General features: G+C 35.0%; 2 protein-coding genes across 6 annotated transcripts; one reads left to right on the forward strand and one right to left on the reverse strand.

Annotated features, from left to right (window-relative positions):
* The first annotated feature begins 3,953 nt into the window (after positions 1 to 3,953).
* On the forward strand, positions 3,954 to 12,980 carry LOC110864846. Of its 5 annotated transcripts, XM_022114008.2 has the most exons (5): positions 3,954 to 4,371; positions 5,055 to 5,132; positions 11,407 to 11,484; positions 12,566 to 12,648; positions 12,744 to 12,980. In XM_022114008.2, exons 1-4 carry the CDS (start codon positions 4,192 to 4,194, stop codon positions 12,641 to 12,643), a joined length of 414 nt encoding a protein of 137 aa, XP_021969700.1. In that variant the 5' UTR covers positions 3,954 to 4,191; the 3' UTR covers positions 12,644 to 12,648; positions 12,744 to 12,980. The 5 variants fall into 5 exon arrangements, with proteins under 5 accessions (XP_021969700.1, XP_021969702.1, XP_021969701.1 ...); XM_022114010.2 differs by lacking the exons at positions 12,566 to 12,648; positions 12,744 to 12,980 and adding an exon at positions 11,949 to 11,996 and having other exon boundaries at positions 3,982 to 4,371; XM_022114009.2 differs by lacking the exon at positions 12,566 to 12,648 and having other exon boundaries at positions 3,983 to 4,371; positions 12,744 to 12,971.
* A 1,412-nt stretch (positions 12,981 to 14,392) lies between these two features.
* On the reverse strand, positions 14,393 to 15,976 carry LOC110863790 (3-ketoacyl-CoA synthase 11). The gene is made up of 2 exons (XM_022113085.2): positions 15,342 to 15,976; positions 14,393 to 15,280 (listed from the first exon to the last, which is right to left on the reverse strand). Exons 1-2 carry the CDS (start codon positions 15,942 to 15,944, stop codon positions 14,489 to 14,491), a joined length of 1,395 nt encoding a protein of 464 aa, XP_021968777.1. The 5' UTR covers positions 15,945 to 15,976; the 3' UTR covers positions 14,393 to 14,488.
* Between the last annotated feature and the right edge of the window lie 3,890 nt (positions 15,977 to 19,866).

Consider the following 19,866-nt stretch of genomic DNA (forward strand, 5'->3'; position numbering starts at 1 on the left):
AGATATTATTACTCATTGTTATCTCAGCATCTACCTACTACACACAATATTTAAATAGAAGTTGTTTTAGTTTGGGCCCACCTCATCACCAAAACTAAGACAAACTTGAATCCATAATTAAGTACTCCATTGTTAAGGGGCCTTAAATGACACTATTGCTCTAATGGTAAGGGTTTGTGATCGGTACATTAAGTACACGTTCAATTTAATTATGTTATTAATGCATCAATATTGCTAATTTCTATGTACATGTCGACACCCCCTCGAGTTTTTACGTGCTAATTTTTATGTACACGTCGGGTATAAATTGACGTTTTACATTTCAATGTAACTTTTATCGAAATGAATCCTGTCAAATATAATATATTTTGTGCTTATTTTTGTGGACGTTTTTAGTTGGCCTAAATTTTGACGTAAAGTTTGTTCGAAAATGAATCGGGTCAGTTAGAGTAACTTTACATTTTCAGTTGACGTACGTTTTCTTTTAGACTTTATAAACTAGAGTTACTTTACGTCACATAAGTCATGTCAAATATAATACATTTTCGTGCTTATTTTTATAGACTTTTTTCGTTAGTCAACCTTTTGATCGTAAGGCAATTATAAAAAAAAATCAGTACACTCAAACCACGTTAAAAAAAGAGATAGTTAAGCAATTAAGTAATTATACATTTTAGTTAATTATGTATACAGAGTTCGCATACAAGAGAGAAGGGGAAAAAGACGGAACTTTTGGGGATTCTTTTTTACGGTTGTTTATGGCTGGGCACAGAAATCAAGGCAATAAGATGACGAGCATGCGCGGCTAAAATTCAACTTCCTCCGGATGAATGATTGCATAGTTTTACACAATTAACTCTATTTTCTGATTCTTATAACTAGTAATTTTAACCATTTGTGTTGATTTTTGTGCAACATTTATTATATTGGAGTTATTTTTTGTTTAAAATTCGACTTCCTTCCGGACCACCCGACCTTGCATTGCGAGGGTTTGACCATGGTGTACGGTTTGCACCACCGGACGAGGCTTGGTGTGAAATGGTGGCCCCCACGCACTCACAAACCTTTTTTTAGTTTAAAAAGTGGGGTGTGATGTGGAGGTTTATAAAGGTTTAGTGTTTGAGGAAAAAGTAAGGTTTGGAATGATGTGACAAGCGTTGTGGATGCTCTAATGAAGAGGTATGACCCGAATCTAGCTCATAACATCCTTAACAGCCGACATAATGTAACACCCCAAAAAACCCAAATGTTAAATTACAAGAATGATTTATTTACATGGTGTGATATTGAGGTAACTAAGTTAGTAAACTTGGTTATAAATACAAGTTAGGTATTAGTAATGAAGTCTTGTGACTAAACAAATAACAACCAAAACTACAAGGGCCAAAAGGGGGCAAATGGAAAGTGTTTTTATTAAAGCATGGGGAAAAAGGGGAGAACCCATTTTGGGTAGAAGTGTGTGTCGACACACACACACACATAGTGTGTGTGTGTGTGTGTTCTCTTGAGAAATCAATCTAGGAAGAGGAAGAGGATAAATTCGAAAGTTTGCATGTATAATCCATGAGTTTCAATGTGTTCATCACCTTCAAATCATCATGTAAGTACCAAAACTTATCTCTTAAAACCTTCCTAGTTGAAATTCTAATGGGTTTTGATGAATTACTCTTAACCGGGTAAATTAGAAGAAAGGAATAGTTGAATTTGGGTTTAGATGCACTCAATATAGTGTTAATAATGAGTTAATTATTTCAATTAGAAGTTTTAATGAAAGAACCCATGTTCAAGAACTTGGGTTTTTGATGGTTTGAGATTTAATATGAATGAGTTGGATGAACTAGAGGTTTGCTATGTTGATGTCTATGTGTGAATGATATCTGTTGACTAGTAAGAAGAATTAATGAATTATGTGTGAACTAGGAAGGTTTGGCATGAAATACTTGTACAATGTGCTTAGAAAGTAGTACGCACACCAAGTGTTTGTTGAAATGCCTAGGTGAGATTAATAGATGAAATTGTGTGCAAATGATGGATGAAAGTGTATAATGTGTGGAGATGATGTAATTCGGTGATAATTAAACATGAGAAATATGTTTTGAATGGAATACATGTAGGATTTTGGTTAATTATATGATTGGGTAGAATTATGCATTAGAACTTGTACTCTATGCTTGAATGATGAGGTGCACAACATGTGTTGGACCAATTGCCTATTGGTAATTTAGAAATGAATGTGCACTAAGTATATAACATATGAACTTGCTAGTAAATAATGATGTTGTGATTATGTTAAATAGACTAACCTTTAATGTGGTTGTCAAATGTAAGATAATGAAAGCATTAGCATGTGAAAGTATGTGTATGTGAATGTGTATGTGTATGTGTATATAATTTGGTGATCATGTGGTTGTAAGCATATTACATCATGAGTTTGAAATGTATATAATGTCATTAGTATAGGCTAATATGATGACACGGATATATGAGGTTAAGTAGAAAGTTCATATGATAAACTGTTGACTTCTGAAAGTCAACTGTGCATAAGTAGCAAGGTTAGGCTGTTGTCACACTTGTAATTTTATAGAATGTCAAATGGTACATGTTATATCGATATGTGTTACATGTGATGACGTGATGAATTATATGAGTTGAAAAGATATAATTGTGAGAATATGCCTTATGCTTGTTAGAATTGACTAATGAAGGTCAAATGTGAGATATGCATTTGATATGATCGTTAATATGTACAATCATGTATGCTAACAAGAATGTGATTGCGATGACATGAAAGTATAGGGATCATGCCGAGATGGAATCAAGCACGAAAGGCTAACGGGCCAAGATGAGGAAAGGAAGCGGATACGAACACGGACACATAAGGTAAGTGATTTTTGGAATCACTTCTTATTTATAAATGAAGTTAATATGGTAAGTCGTTGGTGGTCATTTATGTTGGAATTACACGGTAGAAGTGAACGGGTCAAAATGTAGAAAGAAACATAGCGTGATGCGTTAGATGGTTGATCTTAGGGTTAAGTAGTAAAAGGATATGGGGGCTTGAATTATGGTCATGTTACGTCTTGGAAGCATGAAAAATGTGGAAGAAGGAAGTTCAGATATCTAATGGTTGTCTTGTGAAAATTAAAAAGGAAAAAGGGTTAGAGTGAAAGAACCCGTCGTAAGCTACGGCAGGTCAGCCGTAGCTTACGGCCAAGCAGACAAGGGGAAACAACAGCAAGCTGCCGTAATCTACAGCCAATGTCCACTCAAGAGTTGAAATGTTCACTCGTCAGCAAGAATGTTCACTCAACAGTTGGAACGTTCACTCGTCAGCAAGAATGTTCACTCAAGAGTTGAAATGTTCACTCGTTAGCAAGAATGTTCATTCAACAGTTGGAACGTTCACTCGTCAGCAAGAATGTTCGCTCAACAGTTGGAACGTTCACTCGTCAGCAAGAATGTTCACTCGTCAGCAAGAATGTTCACTCAACAGTTGGAACGTTCACTCGTCAACAAGAATGTTCACTCAACAGTTGGAACGTTCACTCGTCAGCAAGAATGTTCACTCGTCAGCAAGAATGTTCACTCAACAGTTGAAATGTTCACTCATGAGCAAGAACGTTCACTCGAAGTATGTGTAACGCTCCGCGTTTTCACAACTTTCCATATTTAGAAACAGTTGTCCGTATTCCTATTTTTGGAAACTTTGGATCCTTGTATTAGTCGTTTCATTTTAATCGTCAAAAAAAAAAAAGAATCTTCATCTTTAATCTAATCGGTTATAAAAAAAATGGTTATTCATTCTTGGTTTGTTTAACTAAATTGATTGAATTTACTATTTAAAAGTTTATTTTGTTATAATAAACTAGTTAGTCTTGTTAACTTTTAAAGTTAGTAAATGCAAAATAACTTAGTTAGTTAATTGTAGAGTTGGTGTTCTTTTAAGAAAAATAACATAAGTTAACCTAACTATTTAAACCTCTTGAACCTTAACTTTTTCATTTGTAGAAAACCCTAGCCCCCACCTATTTTCTCTGCTTTCTCTCTCCCGTACAAGAACTGGCCACCAGAGTTAGAGTTCCGGCCAACTTCCGGCTGTCTTCTCCGGCCACACCCTCCCTTGAACCAGAACACACTTCACTCAAAGCCAACCACACACCTCCCTCTCTCCACTCTCGCTCTAATGAACGAATGGCTGGCCACCATCATCGGTGGCGGCGCTCGGTGACGGCGGCAGAACCACCACAGCGGCAGCGCGGTGGTGGGTGGCGTTTTAGTGGTTGCGGCCAAGAGACGATGGTTACGGGCAGTGGCAGCGGCGACAACGAAGACGACCGGAGTTTCGACGGGACTTGCGAATCGTCGTGTTCGGTATATGTTCTCTTATTCCCTTCGTTGCTCGTTTAATATTCTATTGATTTGAGCCTAATTCTGACTTTATACGACATTTAAACCTCTGAATGTATGAGTTTTATACATAACAGCTTACATATGAAATTAATATGAATATCTTTAAATAAAATCCTTACACCTTTTTAAATTTATAAAAGAGAAGGTGAGGTAGCATGTTCATGGTTGTTGCCATTCTTTTCTGTTCATTTCGAAGTAGGGGGTAAAACAAAGGGTAGTTCACAGAGTCGGTTATCGTGCTCATTTTGCTTGGAGGATTTGTTAAAATGATAACTGTTAATCAAAGTTTACATAAAATAAAAGTTCAAACCTTTTCTTTTTGATGTTTATAACATAGGAATTTGGGAGTTATAAGATTGATTATGGTTCTGTCATTCTTCTTGATATTTATAAAGAATATAAGTTAAAAGCTTATATGAAATAAAACCAACATAAATTCTTTTCTTTAAAGAATCCTCATAAATCACAAATTTATAAAATGAATGTTCCTATTTTTTTTTTTATAATAATCCCTGTTTATGGCATTAAAGATAAATTATCAAGTATATTTCTTTTATAACAATAAAAGTATATTATGAGATAAAATACAATATCTAAATAATTAATCATTTTAATAATTAGAATGTTCACGTGTTCTTATTTAGGGTGATCGTTTCCCGTTCGTTATTCTCCATCTTTATTTACTCTTGCGTTATTTCAAGAAATTCTTATACGCAACCAATGTGAGTATACTCGAACCCATTTTACTTTTAAACACTTTGGGTGCAACATGTATTCTATATTAAACGCACGTGACACTTGAAACTTATTTGAAACATGCTCTATCCTTTTAAACATGAAACATGAAACTTGTGATACTTGAGATTATTTTGTGTTATGTGAACGTTTAATCCTTGTGTGTAGTTCCGCCTTAACAATGGTAGCGCTATAGGGGTAATGCACCTCCCCGTTAGTCTTTGGGGTATTGTTAGGAGGAGACATATTAACCTCCCGTGAAACTTTGGGTTAGGTACTTTAACGCATTGGAAACTTGGGCTATCACTTGGACTGCGTAAACTAGCATGGTTGAAACTATTTTAATATGTTCATGTTGGATATGAGTTTTTATTCTATTATGCTATGTAAACAAACTTGTATACTCGCTCATTGCCTTTGCATTGAAACTCTATTTTAATACATGTTGCAGGTTGATTAATGAAGTATGGATGATTGATGAAACAAGTTTAGGGTGGACTAGATACACACCTAGATTAATCTATCTTTTATTGTTATGTATTGTTATGAAACAATGTTGTTATTTCTTTTTTGAACCTTGTATGACATTTAGTATTGCAATGAAATTTGAATTAAATTAATATTGTCACATAGTGTTATGACGTCTCTTGCAATCTATACACACTTCGTCTCATCCCGATGTTTCCGCCATCGGTTGGGGTGTGACAGATTGGTATTAGAGCCATAACTATAGGGAATTAGGAAAAGTAGGAATGCTTTAACCTAGTCTATAGTTTTAGAGCTTTATTCGTATGTTTTACTTGAAACTACTCGCATGCTACTTTATTTGCCTTACTTATTCTCTTTTTGACCTTTTAAATCTATACACACTTCGTCTCATCCCGATGTTTCCGCCATCGGTTGGGGTGTGACAGATTGGTATCAGAGTCATAACTATAGGGAATTAGGAAAAGTAGGAATGCTTTAACCTAGTCTATAGTTTTAGAGCTTTATTCGTATGTTTTACTTGAAACTACTCGCATGCTACTTTATTTGCCTTACTTATTCTCTTTTTGACCTTTTAAACATATGTGTCACTTATGTGTTAATACTTGACATGCCATCCTTATGTGTTAATATTTGTTTCATTGTGTGTTAATGCTTGTCTATTATACTCGATACTTGTTGTATTATGTGTTGATACTTGTTTTATTGTTCTAATCCTTATGTGTTACTCTCGACATGCCTCCTTATGTGTTTATGCTTGTTCGTTTGTCCTTTTAACATACGCTCTCCCTAAGGCATTTTACTCGATTTTTTTTTAAACTCGAAAACACTCATATTATACAAAAGAGACGAGTTTACCAAAATAGGCGTGAAACCCACAATTTGGTAAACAACTCTCATCCGCTTGATTTCATTTTGTTGCACGAAATTACACCATTAAGTTAGGAGTGAAATCCACATCTTAATGGAAATTTCAAAATTCAAATTTCAAATTCAATTTCTAGTGGACCCTCGTTAACGTGTCGAAATTAAATTTTGACCCAACGAGTACCAACCACACTTAGGGTACGAACTCGTCAAGCTAGGGGTGAAACCCGCACCTAGTCGACTAGTCCCACTCCTTGATTTTACATAAATCTCGCCAAGTCTCGAATTTTCGATTGAATTGGGGCATGTAGAAACCGGAAGGGTGAATACCGTTAACCGACTTGTCGGCGAGAGTATACCATCTATTAGGCCAAAGCATGCTCTTCAATTTCAAATGACCTTTCGACCACTTTGGTTAGTCAACGTTCCGTTTTGGAACCATCCAAGTCTCTTTTTATCGAACTTATGCCGTATTATTTTCGGTCTTTTATGATGAAATTCTCTCTTGTCAATTTTGAACTATTTGTGAGATTTCACTTTTGCGCATACATCATACTATTACTTTTCATACGATTACGCATTATTAGCATGCATAATTTCTCGTAATTTTATTTACATTTTTCTTTTTGTAACAACAAGTGGAGACATGTCGTCGAGATAGGAGTGATTTCCTTACCTTGACGATTAACTGCGCTTCTTTTTCTCATCTTACAACGACCTCACCAATGGGTTAGGGGTGATTCCCTTACCTAGGTGATCGTTACCGACACTTTCTTTTAATAGACTATGTTATGTAAACACTATCATTTATACATCTAAATCGATTATCGTTAGTCAAATCTCTAAATATTTCAAAATGCATTGTTTATATGAATGAACTTCTTATCCTACAATCTATATTTTCATATAGCTTACACACGTGAAATTTTTAACTTTTCCGTAAACACTTGTTTCTCAACATTCAAAATTTCACGAAATACTACCCGTCAACTTGGTCGGTCTAACAAATCCATTGCCCACGAATTTTGTATTCAACATAACTATTAAAACAAGCTCATCACATATCATTAAACTAGAGATTTTCTATTTTTAATTGAGAATCAAATCAACTTTTTCGCACACACCTATAAAATATTACCAGTATTATTTAAGCATTTACTAAAACTCCTTTTCAAAACCAATAAAACATTTTTCAACAATCACTAAGTTCGTATACCAAATTCCTCTTTCTAAGGATCAACTTTTTCTCAAGAATCTATAAACTTCAAAACTTTCTAGTATAAAAGTTACCTAAAACGATGCAAGCTTGTTGATCCCAAGAACTTTTCAGAACCTCGCTCGATACGCCAATCAAATTCAAAACACGTGGGCAAGGAAACTTGATAAGAACCGACACATTTTCAACTATGTAAATTCTTTTAAAACCATAGTAGCATCCCCATACTTTTACAAAGTACTATTTGCATAAATAGTGGATGATTTATACTCTCTTTACATTCATAAACTAGATTCTACATTTCATAACAACTCAACCTGTTTTGATTCAATAAACTCCACGTTTCGCTCACAACAATGCATTATGTTACACTTATGTTCCAATTATTATTCTTATTCATACAATTATACGTCTACACTTATATTCGCATTTATGCATTTACATTACGCTTAGCATATTCATACGATACACGCTCATACTTATATTTGTCAAATATGCATGAACGTATACACTTATATTCATACTCCTACATCTTATTCATACTTATACAAATATTTTTTTTACACTTAAATTTCTGCTCCCACATTTTAATCATGCTCATACACTTGTGTTTACTTTTATACTCATATTCATGTTTATACTTGTACAGCCTACACTTTCATTTATAGCTGTACTCATACACGTATATTTACCCGTATACATTCACACTCACCTTTATACTCACGCAATTTACGTGATACTTACATTCATATTCATACACCTACGTTTTACTTATAATCATATAAACATTCATACGTATGCAATTTGCGTATACGCTTATACCGCTATGTGTATACTTGTATTTATATTCAGACACATTCTCACGTCTTTTATGATCCTCGTATTTATATACTCATAATTACCACGACACGTTTCGTGTCTATACTTTGACTCATATTTACGCACGTACTCCCCACAATACGTTCGTATGCTTACACTTGTACTCATATTTATACTCATACTTGCAACGACATACTTGTACTAGTACTTATACAAACACGTTTACACTCATATATATATATATATATATATATATATATATGCTCATACATTCCATTCGTATTTAAACATTCATGTTCTACACTTGATTTTCACATTTACATCCATACTCATGCATCTTATGTTTATACTCCTATTTATACTCGTATTCACACTCGTACTCGTGTTTATACTCTCATTTATACGATTTATGTTATACTCGTACTCGCATTTATACTCTCATTTATACGATTTATGTTATACTCGTACTCGCATTTATACTCCCGTTTATACGATTTACGTTATATTCGTACTCGCATTTATACTCATGTTTATAAGATTTCTGTTATACTCGTACTTTTGTTTGTACTCTCATTTATACGAATTGTGTCTATACTCACGTCATTCGTTTGTGCTCAAATTGTGCCGACATTTATGCTCATTTTTAATACACGTTATGCTTATACTTTTACTCATACTCCTGGCATGTGTTTTGTGTTTATGCTCACGTGCGTGTTCAAATTTAAACTTATACTATGCTCATGCTTTTACTAAAAAATTTATACATCCGCACATGTACACGGGCAAAACCCGAAGGATTTGCTTACATTGGACTTATACTATTTGGAACGTAAACATGCTTATATGCTACATTTCTATACTCACGCATTCTTGTTTTCAAAATTTATGTATACCTTGAGTCATACGTAACTAGTACAAGCTATGCTGATCATGCGACGGTCAATATAATCGCGGGTGCACACGGGATTATAGTGATGGGCGTATGAGAAACCATAGAGTGTACTACTACGTATGGAAAGTCACGGGACATAACATGACACCGAATACGAGACGGCGTAACATGGTCAAAACTTGGTGGATACGCCGCTGGTACTTCCTATATATAAGTGTTTTCACCATGTTACCAAACTTTCGTAAAACGTGCCATGAGAAATTCAGTGTTTTGCAGACCTTTTGGACCTAATTCAAACTTTAAACAACTCACAAACGCCTTGTATCCGATTATCCACGACGAGACTTCATTCTTTAACACGCTACTTTCGTCTATCCGATACTTATGCCATTCTTACACTCATAATCGTTATTAGATCAATTGTCCACCCGTATACCCCATTTATTCTCTGTTGTCTCAACTCCAAGGCCTCAATTTTAAACAATCCTCTTCTGTTTGCCAAAACCCTTTCAAGCATTCCTTCTGAATAAATTTCGGGACGAAATTTCCTAAAGGAGGGGAGACTGTAACGCTTCGCGTTTTCACAACTTTCCATATTTAGAAACCGTTATCCGTATTCCTATTTTTGGAAACTTTGGATCCTTGTATTAGTCGTTTCATTTTAATCGTCGAAAAAAAAAATCTTCATCTTTAATCTAATCGGTTATAAAAAAATGGTTATTCATTCTTGGTTTGTTTAACTAAATTGATTGAATTTACTATTTAAAAGTTTATTTTGTTATAATAAACTAGTTAGTCTTGTTAACTTTTAAAGTTAGTAAATGCAAAATAACTTAGTTAGTTAATTGTAGAGTTGGTGTTCTTTTAAGAAAAATAACATAAGTTAACCTAACTATTTAAACCTCTTGAACCTTAACTTTTTCATTTGTAGAAAACCCTAGCCCCCACCTATTTTCTCTGCTTTCTCTCTCCCGTACAAGAACTGGCCACCGGAGTTAGAGTTCCGGCCAACTTCCGGCTGTCTTCTCCGGCCACACCCTCCCTTGAACCAGAACACACTTCACTCAAAGCCAACCACACACCTCCCTCTCTCCACTCTCGCTCTGATGAACGAATGGCTGGCCACCATCATCGGTGGCGGCGCTCGGTGACGGCGGCAGAACCACCACAGCGGCAGCGCGGTGGTGGGTGGCGTTTTAGTGGTGGTTGCGGCCAAGAGACGGTGGTTACGGGCAGTGGCAGCGGCGACAACGAAGACGACCGGAGTTTTGACGGGACTTGCGAATCGTCGTGTTCGGTATATGTTCTCTTATTCCCTTCGTTGCTCGTTTAATATTCTATTGATTTGAGCCTAATTCTGACTTTATACGACATTTAAACCTCTGAATGTATGAGTTTTATACATAACAGCTTACATATGAAATTAATATGAATATCTTTAAATAAAATCCTTACACCTTTTTAAATTTATAAAAGAGAAGGTGAGGTAGCATGTTCATGGTTGTTGCCATTCTTTTCTGTTCATTTCGAAGTAGGGGGTAAAACAAAGGGTAGTTCACAGAGTCGGTTATCGTGCTCATTTTGCTTGGAGGATTTGTTAAAATGATAACTGTTAATCAAAGTTTACATAAAATAAAAGTTCAAACCTTTTCTTTTTGATGTTTATAACATAGGAATTTGGGAGTTATAAGATTGATTATGGTTCTGTCATTCTTCTTGATATTTATAAAGAATATAAGTTAAAAGCTTATATGAAATAAAACCAACATAAATTCTTTTCTTTAAAGAATCCTCATAAATCACAAATTTATAAAATGAATGTTCCTATTTTTTTTTTTTATAATAATCCCTGTTTATGGCATTAAAGATAAATTATCAAGTATATTTCTTTTATAACAATAAAAGTATATTATGAGATAAAATACAATATCTAAATAATTAATCATTTTAATAATTAGAATGTTCACGTGTTCTTATTTAGGGTGATCGTTTCCCGTTCGTTATTCTCCATCTTTATTTACTCTTGCGTTATTTCAAGAAATTCTTATACGCAACCAATGTGAGTATACTCGAACCCATTTTACTTTTAAACACTTTGGGTGCAACATGTATTCTATATTAAACGCACGTGACACTTGAAACTTATTTGAAACATGCTCTATCGTTTTAAACATGAAACATGAAACTTGTGATACTTAAGACTATTTTGTGCTATGTGAACGTTTAATCCTTGTGTGTAGTTCCGCCTTAACAATGGTAGCGCTATAGGGGTAATGCACCTCCCCGTTAGTCTTTGGGGTATTGTTAGGAGGAGACATATTAACCTCCCGTGAAACTTTGGGTTAGGTACTTTAACGCATTGGAAACTTGGGCTATCACTTGGACTGCGTAAACTAGCATGGTTGAAACTATTTTAATATGTTCATGTTGGATATGAGTTTTTATTCTATTATGCTATGTAAACAAACTTGTATACTCGCTCATTGCCTTTGCATTGAAACTCTATTTTAATACATGTTGCAGGTTGATTAATGAAGTATGGATGATTGATGAAACAAGTTTAGGGTGGACTAGATACACACCTAGATTAATCTATCTTTTATTGTTATGTATTGTTATGAAACAATGTTGTTATTTCTTTTTTGAACCTTGTATGACATTTAGTATTGCAATGAAATTTGAATTAAATTAATATTGTCACATAGTGTTATGACGTCTCTTGCAATCTATACACACTTCGTCTCATCCCGATGTTTCCGCCATCGGTTGGGGTGTGACAGTATGTGTGGGAAAGAAATAAGTTTGGAGATATGTATGTGTATAGATCTACCTACATGTTAGTGACGGAATCCATAGGTAAGCATGAATAGAAATGAACATGCACGTAAGTTTGTACGTATGAGACTTATTTATATGGATGTTTGTGACTAGGATATGTTAGTAAAATTCTATGGGAATGTAAGTGGTATGTAAGAGCTTGTATGTATGTATGTGTGTGTGTATAAATATACGTATGTGTGTGTGTATGCACGAAGTGGGATTGATTGTACACGAAAGAATAGAGCTTGTATGCATGACTACAATACGTTTGAGTATTAACGTTACTAATCAAGTGCTTTGAGAATGAAATGAAAATGCAGGTATACTATTGTTGTACTTATGAAGATTTAATGATTAGGATGCAAGATTGTACTTGGAATGATAATCGAAAGAATTAGCATGAGTAAAAAAATATGGCATGGTCATTTAATTATGTATACTTAGACTATGAATGACGTCACCAAATATTAATGATGCACATGTATGTGGTGATTGCAGGTTGCACGGTATTAACATCATTATGGAGTCTAAGAGGTTGAAGATCGAGTCAAAGAGCAAGGATTGTACGGGAAGAGCAGTCACATGACTTGTATTTATATATTACATTTGATGCGTTAATTAAGAATGAAGGTTGTAAATCTTTTCAAGAAAGTGTTTGACATTTTAGAAATGAACATCCAAGTATGTAATGTAGATAAGAAAGAAAGAATTTTTGAGTTGGTATTTTCCGCTGCGTCTCTTTTGGTTAAAACGTGTTAGGGTGTTTCACATAATATCCATATTAGCAAAGCAACCTGGATTTAACCTATGCTCAATTTCTGTTACGCTTACGCTTACTTGGCATAGGAGGTACACAAAGAGAATGTTGATTCCCGCCAATTGAAAGAGAGATGTCATGACGCCCGCACTATATATGATAGCCACATCACCCATAATTCTCCGCTATAAATAGACATTCACAAAGTAATAAAACTGACTCGCTCTACCTCTTACTTACACTTATACTTTTCTGCAATTATCTTCTCCATCGAATATTTATTCTCGCGCCGGAAGGTGGGCACAGGAGAACCTCTCTTCTGGTGACTCACGATGTTTTGTTTTGTAGAATTTAATTGCAAGTAACCGGGTTAGTTATCTGTAGTTGATCAAGAGCTTATTTGTTGTTGAAGTGAACACTAGTTTGATCGACTTCTTCAACGTACCAACAATGCCAGAAAAAATACAAAAACTCATATCCACAAATGCATTATTAACTGGACACATGTTTCTTTTTATCCTTATTAACATTTTTGCCTCAACATTACATTTAATCTAGCAATTGATACGATTGATATAAGGTAGAGTAACATATCATATAATTTTAATTGGAAGGTACGAAACAAAAAGGATCTGTTTCAATGTCCTCCAAAATCACCGGAAATCCGACAATCTCGTTAGCCCAAGGATTATAATCATCATGATCAACAGTCTTGATTTCATCGACGGGTCCTGATCGCTTAAGATCAACCGGGGTTCGGTCCCATGTGCTTCCAGGAATGCTTGGAGTAACCATTTATAAGATTCAACAATCTCATTTAAAAGCAACCCAACACCAAAGGTCACACAATGCATGTGGTTGTCTACACCAGTGAATGGTACAAAAATCATATTGTACCTGAAAAAATGGGGGTGGGTGGTTATCATAAAACTTAAAAATGTGTTTCAAAAACTATAAATATGTTGGAAATAAAACATGTTACAAGTGTCGGTTGTAACACATGTGTAACAGGTGTCAGGAGTAAAAAAAAATGTATCTTTTATCCCAACCCTTAACATTATGGCAACATGTGTAACACATGTTAGAATTGCATATTGTTTTGAAGTAACAATAAATGTATTCTTACTTACACTTATACTTTTCTGCAATTATCTTCTCCATCAAATATTTATTCTCACGCCGGAAGGTGTCACAGGAGAACCTCTCTTCTTGTGACTCACAATGTTTTGTTAGGAATTTAATAGCAAGTGACCGGGTTAGTTACCTGTAGTTGATCAGAGCTTATTTGTTGTTGAAGTGAACACTAGTTTGATCGACTTCTTCAACCAACAATGCCAGAAAAAAAATACTAAAACTCATATCCACAAATGCATTATTAACTGGACACATGTTTCTTTTTATCCTTATTAACATTTTTGCCTCAACATTACATTTAAACTAGCAACTGACACGATCGATATAAGGTCGAGTAAAATATCATATAGCTTTACTTGGAAGGTACGAAAGAAAAAGGATCTGTTTCAATGTCCTCCAAAATCACCGGAAATCCGACAATCTCGTCAGCCCAAGGATTATAATCATCATGATCAACAGTCTTGATTGCACGCCAAATGACACTTTGACACTTGAATCCTGACCCGAATGCCATCTGCCAGACCCGGTTACCTCTTTTGACCCGACCCTTTGCCTCGACGTATGCTAGCTCATACCATATTGAGCTGCTGGAGGTGTTTCCGTACCTAAACAATGTCATTCGTGATGCTTCCATGTTGTCTTCGGAAAACCCCAGGGTCTTCTGCAGTTGGTCGAGAACCACCTTCCCACCTACGTGCGGGAGGAAGTGATCGATGGCTTTTCTGAAATTTGGTATGTTGTTTAGGGACAAAGTTTTCGATGGAAGTAGTTTTCTTGCGATGTAGACAACCTTCTCTTGCATGGGAAGGATTAGGTATCCTAAGGTGATGATGTTTCGTTCAATGGTGGCTATGGCGGTGGCCACGAGGTGTTTGTTGATGGTGACACCGACTATTCCAGCGTTGTCTTCTTCTCGAAAGATAGAGTGGTAGCACTGATCTGAAGTTGATGTGTTGGTGTGTATTGTGTGAACAAGTTGGTATTTAGAATGTTTGTGATCAGAAGGGCGGTTAGAGAGGAGGATCGCTGCGCCTCCAGCGCGGAACAAGCAGTTGATAAAGAACTTGGAACGATCTTTTCCAACGTAGCAGTTTCCAGTGATGCTCTCTGTACTCACTATCAACGCGTAGGAGTTGTGGTGCACCTGTGCAGTTCATGATTAATTAGCAAATAAATGAATTTATTAGGTAATTATTATTTATAACCTGTAGGAGCTGTTTAGCAAGCCCTATTGCCACAAGTCCTGCACTGCATCCCATTCCAGAAAGATTATAACTGATGATGTTTTCTCTCAGCTTATAGTGGTTAATTACTATGCTAGAAAGAGAAGGCACTGGATTATAAATACAACAATTTACAATTAGTATCCCAATGTCTTCACTTTTTACATCTGTTTTAGCTAGAAGCATGTCTACAGAACCAAAAATGGCCATCTCCACTTCCCTTGTTGAATTTTTCATGGATGGGTTATAATAACTTTCTTTAAAAAAGATCTCCGGTAAGTATGTCGAGTCCCCGAGGCCACAACCTTCCATGATAATCTTCATGAAATCTAGCATCTCTTCCGGGATATATCCCATGCGTCTTACTTGCTTCATAAGAAGCTCTTTTGAGCACTTTTGAGAAGGTGGAGGCTTGTAACAGGCAAAATCTTTTAAGTAAACTTTGCATGAGCTTCTTTTGTTCATGACAAAACATAATAATATTAGAACAAGGCACATGAAGAAGGCTAAATACATAACTGAACAACATGAGTGGTGAGTAAGAAATTCCAGGAGATCTTTCAGATTGAGGTTGATGATGGACATAATCTATATTGTTGTGTGAAAATTTTCCAACTCTGTAAAAAAGTTTTAACTTTATATATGTAAGATGTTATAAGCTTCCAAAGATGGATCCAGTGAGCATTTATGGATATATAAGTTACAACATTTAGTGGTTCTTTCTGGCTGTTATGTAAGATATATAGTCTTACGTTTGTTAAAAGAAATCCTTATATGTCCAATATTATTTTGTTGTAGGAATTCATGTCTGTAATATCTTTCATAAATTTAAATTGCTCTTCCATATATTCTGCTTCGTGTGAATTTTCACTAATTAATTAATTAGTATTGAAGATTCACTTTATTTTAGAAGAAAAAAAGGTTATAATTGGCCAGGTTCATTAGTACTTTTTGTATTCTATTTATATGTTCTAATTGGCCAGGTTCATTAGTACTTTTTGTATTCTATGCTTTGTTGTTTTTTATACTGTACATATAGCCTAGAAAAGGACACACATTGAAGAAAATGTTAATTATAACATGGCCTAAAAAGAGTATATACACTGAGTGTTAAATGAAACCAATTTGTTAGGTTCTACCATATACATTGTAGGAAACTTTTGGTATTGTTGGCATTGCAACTTCAGAGATACAAGACAAAAATAAGCCTAGAACTGGTTATTGGTTAATTAGGTATGTAAGCTTTTCAAGTGTTGATATCGCCAGGTATAATTTGAAACGTGGCGTGTGGGATAATTCATATGGCAACTGTTTCAGGTAAAAAAAACGGCCAACTTTTTGTGCAGGTTTAAACAAGTCGGGCAACCTGATGAAACACTATTTGTCCATATATATATATTTTTTTGAAAGGTTGTGTTAATTAAAAAAAAAAACATGTTATTACAACAACAATATAAGTAAGACAATTCAGACAACCGGATACACGATTTGGTGGTTTCTTTGTTCTAAAAATATATTTTGGGTGGCTTTCAACCTGTTTTCTTTAAACCGAACTTTTTGATTTTTCCATTTGACTCTTAACTAGACATTAGTAAGACATAAACCAAATCGATTGATTCATAAGTGAATTGTTCTGAAATGCCACCCATAGTATTACAGGTGGTTAGTCTAATTACAACATACAAAAAAAGTTTATATATTTGAACTTGGATTCTGACTTCCAACAAACATGATGGTTAGGCCAGTATGCCTCTATAATCTTTCATGCTATTTGCACACGCAATAAATGTTGACAAATTCCCAGTTGTTCTTTATTTTATTTTTATTTTTTGTAGTTTGTACTGTCGTATAAGCTTTAATGAAGCTAGTTTGTTAATGGGTCCTCTACTATGAAATGACCCCAAAATTAGTTATTTAGGTACACCCAACTTTGTAATTTACATTGTGTTGCAACTAACATGTTAATTTGTCGTACTCGTTTCTTGATCTTCATAAAAGTGTTTATGGTATAATTATGTGTTGTTCGTGTACAATGAATCACATAACAATATATATAGAGATAGCAAGGCTAACTAATCTCCTAACGATATGGACAATAATAATCCTTTCCTAAAGTATAACATATCTCTTCCGCTAATACTCCCCCTCAGATTGAACGAGGTTTAGACACACGGTCAAACTAGAACGAAAATTGTGAAATAATTGTCTAGAAAGGCCTTTGGTGAAGATGTCCACATATTGGTAGGAGGCGGGTACATGGAGAACATGAATGTGACCTAGACGAACCTTTTCTCGAACAAAATGAATGTCGAGTTCCACATGCTTGGTCCTTTGATGTTGAACTGGCTTTTTCAGATATATAAACGGTTGAAACATTATCGTAGTATACAAGAGTTGCACGGCGGATAAGGACATAATTCGAGAAGTAGGTTACGTAGTCAACTCGTTTCAGCAACAACATTTGCGACCCCCCAGGATATTCTGCTTCGGCACTTAAACGTGAGACTGTGGGTTATTACTTCGATGACCAAGAGATTATCCCAAGCATACACAAACACCCGACGTGTAACGTCTAGTGTCTGGACAACCTCCCCAATTGGCGTCCGAGTATGTTGTAAGAGTAAAACTGGGGGAGATCGACATATGAACTCCATAATTAATGTTGCCTTGAATGTATCTAAGGATTCTTTTCATAAATGCAAAATGTGATTATCTCGGAGCATGCAGAAATAAACAAACTTGTTGTACCACATAAGATAAATCAGGGCGAGTGAAGGTAAAACATTGTAGAGCCCAGGGGAGACTGAGGTATAGAGTGCCATCTAGTAAAAGAGGGTCATCAGTGGCACTAAGTTTGGAGGATGTATCCACTGGTGTAGCACATGGCTTGCACAAGGACATGTTGGCACGATGAAGAATATCTCGAGCATACTGTGACTAAGAAAGAAACATACCACGAGAATTCCTTTGTACAAAAATACTAAGAAAATAGTGCAAATAGCCCATGTCAGTCATGGCAAACTCACATGATAGGAGTTTGGTAATGTGATGTAGAAAACCTATAGAAGGGGTCGTTAAAATAATGTCATCAACATATAATGATAAAAAGGCCATGTTATCACCGTGGGGATAAACAAATAAAGAACTGTCACACAAACTCCTCTTCAACCACCGCGAAGTAATTTTGCGTAACTGGTCGTTTTAGTTTGATATGAATATGATTCACAGAAGAGACAAGGATGTTATTGTTGTTGTCGTATGAGTGAAGAAAAGCAAAAGTGTAGAGGGTAATAATTAGTGGGATTTGAAGGGTATACACCTAGGTTTTCCACTAAAAAAATAAGTTTATGAAGTCTTGATGTGTTAATATGGTTATGCCAGATTTTGATTTCGACGACACATAACCCTTAAAGAGTATATTTAATAACTAGCTTATGACCCGTGTAACACACGGGTTTGTTTTAGTCCATTAGATCAAATTTTCCATCAAATCAATCGTAAGTATATAATGTTTTAAAAATCATTCATTAATTGATAGAAAATAAGAAATGTCATATGATGAATATTTTATATTTGCTAACAACATTACAACGATAAATATTAATCCATAATGAAATAAATAATAATTAAACAGCGTATGCTAATGAGACATTAAAATTAGACCATGATATCAATCTTTCAATGAAAACAATCATAATTACGTAGTGCTTTACGTTTTATTCATTAATTGATTGCGATTGCGATTCATTTATTACATGCCAAAAAATATGAATAAAAAATATATATTTAATATTAAACCAACAAATATTAATGAATGAAACGAAAAGTCTTACATACAATAAAACATACGAACAAATAAACACTGATATGTGTTACTCATGTTAAAGATAACCTCTTTCGTGTTCATGTGAGCAAGAAGAGAGGAAGACACAAAGCATGTGTCAAACACAGTTCAGATGATACAGGTTCAGGTAATAAGAAGAATCCCTCTGTTGAAGAAGCAACCAGTGATAGTGTTTTGGTGGAAAACATGGAGGGGTCGGTGACATTGTCGAGGGTTGTCAGGAAATGCTATCACGATATGGAACATTTTCTGACAACCCTCGACAATGTCACCGGCCCATCCACGTTTTCCACCAAAACACTATCACTGGTTGCTTCTTCAATAGAGGGTTTCTTCTTATTACCTGAACCTGTATCATCTGAACTGTGTTTGACACATCCTTTGTGTCTTCCTCTCTTCTTGCTCACATCCTTTGTGTCTTCTTCTCTTCTTGCTCACCTGAGATGTAAACGGAAAACATAACATTTCTAGAATAACTTTACTCATAAGAATCAGATTTATATTGACACGAAATTAGCAACGGAAAATCAATACCTGAGATTGATAACAGATGTATCCTCGCAACATATCTTCTTGCTTTGTTTATGGTTTGCTGTCATTAGGTGGATTAATGATTAGATATTGGTTGTTCATACTTTCTTAAGTATAATTATAAGCTTATTA

The sequence above is a fragment of the Helianthus annuus genome, chromosome 6, assembly GCF_002127325.2.
Source record: "Helianthus annuus cultivar XRQ/B chromosome 6, HanXRQr2.0-SUNRISE, whole genome shotgun sequence".
Taxonomy (NCBI): domain Eukaryota; kingdom Viridiplantae; phylum Streptophyta; class Magnoliopsida; order Asterales; family Asteraceae; genus Helianthus; species Helianthus annuus.

What these genes read in the sequence shown, in the direction of transcription:
- LOC110864846 (XM_022114008.2), top strand. Translation starts at nt 4,192, where the DNA reads ATGGCTGGCCACCATCATCGGTGGCGGCGCTCGGTGACGGCGGCAGAA. An exon ending in CTTGCGAATCGTCGTGTTCG is followed by an intron (nt 4,372 to 5,054) that starts GTATATGTTCTC and finishes GTTCTTATTTAG; the next exon opens with GGTGATCGTTTCCCGTTCGT. An exon ending in AATTCTTATACGCAACCAAT is followed by an intron (nt 5,133 to 11,406) that starts GTGAGTATACTC and finishes GTTCTTATTTAG; the next exon opens with GGTGATCGTTTCCCGTTCGT.
- LOC110863790 (XM_022113085.2), bottom strand. Translation starts at nt 15,944, where the DNA reads ATGTCCATCATCAACCTCAATCTGAAAGATCTCCTGGAATTTCTTACT. An exon ending in TTGCTAAACAGCTCCTACAG is followed by an intron (nt 15,281 to 15,341) that starts GTTATAAATAAT and finishes TGAACTGCACAG; the next exon opens with GTGCACCACAACTCCTACGC.